Source organism: Limulus polyphemus, unplaced genomic scaffold (genome assembly GCF_000517525.1).
Source record: "Limulus polyphemus unplaced genomic scaffold, Limulus_polyphemus-2.1.2 Scaffold78362, whole genome shotgun sequence".
Taxonomy (NCBI): Eukaryota; Metazoa; Arthropoda; class Merostomata; order Xiphosura; family Limulidae; genus Limulus; species Limulus polyphemus.
In genome coordinates this window covers 1-4,441 of record NW_013743958.1, presented here as the reverse complement: position 1 = coordinate 4,441, position 4,441 = coordinate 1, and the positions used below count along the sequence as shown (strand labels likewise).

General features: G+C 35.3%; 1 protein-coding gene across 1 annotated transcript; it reads left to right on the top strand.

Annotated features, from left to right (window-relative positions):
• Nucleotides 1-145: 145 nt before the first annotated feature.
• On the top strand, nt 146-3,322 carry LOC111084534 (Down syndrome cell adhesion molecule homolog; the record flags this gene model as incomplete). The annotated part of the gene is made up of 4 exons (XM_022381222.1): nt 146-313; nt 1,455-1,525; nt 2,450-2,687; nt 3,194-3,322. Coding segments are annotated over 4 exons (602 nt in total), but the record flags the coding sequence as incomplete, so codon positions are not given.
• Between the last annotated feature and the right edge of the window lie 1,119 nt (nt 3,323-4,441).

Here is a 4,441-nt window from a genome sequence, read left to right as displayed (position 1 = left end):
AGAGCGAGAAGAGTCTAAGACTAACTGGTATTCAAGGCTAGGATAGGTTTAATGAGTTAATGGGTAGACCAATGAGGGTAGAGCAATTTGATATCATCAATAACTTTTTATTAAACATATAGTAATTTTGTGTGTTATTTTTCAGAAAAATGGCAGAAAGAGACTTCCAATGTTACAATATCTGGAACAGAAACAGACGCCATAATATCTGGCCTTAAGCCGGCCAGTGTTTACAACCTTCGAGTACTAGCTAAAAACGGACTGGGTATTAGTGACCCGAGCACGGATGTAGAAGCCAAGACCGAAGAAGAAGGTAGCACCTTTCTGGAACAATAATACTTCTTTTAATTTAAGTTCCCAAAGTATTGTTTGTTTGTTTTTAATTTCGCGTAAAGCTACACGAGGGATATCTGCGCTAGCCGTCCCTAATTTATCAGTGTAAGACTAGAGGGAAGGCAGCTAGTCATCACCAACTCTTGGGCTACTCTTTTACCAACGAATAGTGGGATTGACCGTCACATTATAACGAGCATGTTTGGTGTGACGGGGATTCGAGCCCGCGACCCGCAGATTGTGAGTCGAGCGCTCTAACCGGGCCGTTTCCAAAGTAAACAATATTGAATATACTAGATTATTAATAAGATTTTAATTTATTAAAACTGTCTTTAAATCATAAAAAAACATCAAATAAATTAGAAACATAAAGCCTAGCCATTTTAGTGATTAGTTAGGAATCTGACCCTTTAACAGATTAATTTGGAGAATTAAACTTAATTGTTGGGATTTTATGGCGTAAAGCACCAGGGCTATCTGCACCAAAATATTGGTGAATTTCTCTTGGGAAGTTTGGTCTAAGCGTGAAAACGAATGAATATTTTTGTCGCTGGAATTGGAATGCCAGCCGCGCACATCCTTAGCAATGGTGAGGAGTCTCAACACGTTGACGGCCTTAATGACCCTGGCAGTCGATAGGCCTAAAGCCCAAATAATTAACTGGTAGCATTACAAATCGGCCTAATGAACCAGTTAGGTCGATGATCTAAAAATACCTACCCCTTAAATAAAAAACCTGGTAGCACATCCGTACATTGCTTTCATAGTGGTGCACATAAAAAATTCAATCCGCACATGGATTGAAAACATTAGAGGGAACATTAATCTCTACATTTCTTTCTAAAAGTATATTTCTAAAATGACAAAAAATGAACTACGACTAACTTAAAATGTTAAATAACTGCATTCAGTTAATGACCCATCTTATAAGACTTACTTAAAACTTAAATAGCGTATTACTTTTTGAGATGTTGATAACATAATTTATTATATTATATCAGTTAGAGCTGTAGAAACATGAATAAATAACTGATCTGTAAAACAGCTCACCCACTGCTTTATTTTTTGAACTGTAAGACAATACAACTTGTCAACTGATGTGAAATTTTAATAAATTTCAGCACCAGAGGGCCCTCCAATGAAAGTCCGTGGTGAAGCAACGAGCTCGAAGTCTTTGAAGATTACATGGAAGGTAAGTAAAAAGCATATTTTTATTTGAGAATTATGTTCACGTGTAATTAAATCTCTGGGAAATAAAAGATAAACACCACCAAAAATTTAAGAAATTATTGCAGGTCATTAAAATGAAATTAAACAATTCATTTCTGATTGCTTCAAGCAAAAAGTAAGACAAAAAAGTGTTGACCATTTGAAATAAAGAATTCTAGAAACGTCAGCATATACAACTTAAAACAACCTAGATAACTCAGTATAGATCTTACATAATGTAAAAGCTTGGTAAAGGTCACTCAAAATAAAATATCAATACAATTTAAACGCAGATCTATAAAAATGTTGTTGTTTGTTGTTAAGCACAAAGCTACACAATGAACCATCTGTGCTCTGCCCACCACGGGTATCAAAACCTGGTTTCTAGCGTTGTAAGTCCGCAGACATACCGCTATGCCACTGGGGAGCCTATTAAAATGAGTTGGCATCTAACCAAGAATATGAAATAGTGTGAGTTAACAGTGTTGTCAAAACTATTAAATATATAAACACTCAGTTCATTAGAACGATGTATTCTACCAATATACTGCATACTTATGATATGAATCTATCGATATTGCCCCCCCCCAGTAGCACAGCGGTATATCTGCGGATTTACAACGCTAGAATCCGGGTTTCGATATCCGTGGTGGGCAGAGCACAGATAGCCCATTGTGTAGCTTTGTGCTTAACTTCAAACAAACAAACAAACTATCGATATTTTCCTATAAAAATATGATTTCCTAAATTTCTAGAAATAATACTTTTTTTTAAAGTAGCTTTTAATTTACTACTACAAAGTAGTCACTACTTAACAAATAATTTTGATATGCAAGTAAATGTTAAGTGTGCTTAGAACTTAGAACTGCTGATTTAAAAACAAAAGATACATGATGTATTCCAACAGCCACCCAATCAGAAATTACAGCACGGTATCCTGTTAGGCTACTATGTAGGTTACAAGAAAGCGTCTTCGTCAGATGGGTATGTGTACAAATCTTTGGAAATCCAGCCAGGTTTTAAAGAAGAGTGTCATCTGAGCGGACTAAGCCGGTTCACCAAATATAACATTATAGTGCAGGCACATAACAGCAAAGGATCTGGTCCTCCTTCGGAAGAATTGCTGTTACAAACTTTAGAAAGTGGTAAGTTAAGCAATTCCATTTTTCCACATCGCGATACAGACATGAAGAAGCGAAAGAATGGAACTACTTTCTTTAGAGGAATTGTTGTAACAAGCTTTAGAATGTGAAACTCCATAATTTCACATCGCATTACAGGACCATAACAGCAAGTGGAACGGAACTTCTTTCGGATGAATTCTTTCTACAAATTTTAGAAATCTAAAAGAAGTAGTTTTATATTTCCATTTTGTATTTTAGACATATATCAACAAAAAACATACCCCCTCCTTTCTACCTTCGGAAAATTTCTTGTTACAAATGTTTAGATAGTATAATACTTTAAAATGCGTTTAATTAAATGTTAAGATATAATCACGTCATAGAAAAAAAAAACAGGTAAGTGTGTTGATTCAATTTGTTTAACGATAAGAATCTCAAATTTATAACACAAATGTAAAGAATATAGCCACCAATTTCTCACTCCCTGAAGATTATCCTAAAATTAATTTCATTTTTTTTTATCACAGATCCACCGATCACACCACAACTAAGAGTTGCGACAAGTACATCCAGTTCTATTACGTTAACTTGGAACCCAGTTGCTCCTGATGGAAACCCAATCACGGGTATGTTTCACGTGTTCAGTTTTTGATATTCAAGAAAATTCCCTTAACATAATAAGCCATTTGTACCTGTGGATCACACATAATACTTCAATACAGTACAAATACAAAATTATCAGCAATTTTTTTTGTGTTAATGCAGTGGCGTCAAAGCCGTTTTGCCACAGGCGACATATTTAGCATCTATATATTTGGTTCACTGCGTATTCCATACCATTCGACAGTGCAATGCCGCCACAGTAGACTTATGACTGAAGGCTTTTTTCATACAGTGAGATTGTTAAGCGATGTAGAGCCAAAATACAAGAGATTTCAATATTATCCATGGTAGAAAAAAACTTGAGCTGTACATTGTTTAGAACAACAAAGGATACCAAATTTATCTTAAAGTGAAGGCAGTAATTACAAACAAAAAAACTTTCTCATCCAAGATTTTATTTGTAATAAAGTTGGGCATAGCTCCTGATTTCGTTAACAAGAACTTGAAGTTGGCAAAGACTCCCAACTTCCAGCCACTGTCGAAATTAACAACTGTTTTCATCGAAAAGGTGACCGAAAGAAACTGAAGTCGACCAGTCTCATATATCTGTTCCGTCTTTTAGATGCAGCCATAATGACTTTTGGTCTTCTTAAACCTGATCTTGGAATCCGACATCCGTGTGCAGTTGGAGGATTTATAAAACGTTTTTCTAAACGTGTGGTCTAAAACTGATCTATCCATTCTTCACAGTAACCTGTTACAACAGAAACTGCGTTGTCGGTCAGTGGTGCATAATTATGGTCATTCGAATGAGCACGAAGGACAGTGGAGGAATAAGTTCCAAGGCAGCACAGGTCCTGGAACATTGTTATTATAAAGCTCGAATGCTCTCATATATCTTTAAAAAGTATCTATAGACCAGCAGACTGCTTTATTTTATAGTATGCAATCATGTTTCTGTAATATACGTTGTTGATTTTTGCTAGAGTAACACGTATAAAGATTAGGGAACACTGACTACTTTTATTGAAAACGTGCTATAGCAGGCTTTAAAATGTTAAAAGTGAGAACATTAAAAAATCTGTTGCTTCAAAATTTGAAATACCATAAAATATAATTTCCAGGTTGTGGAAAAAATACAACACAGTGTCGGTATATTTGAAAAGCAACTC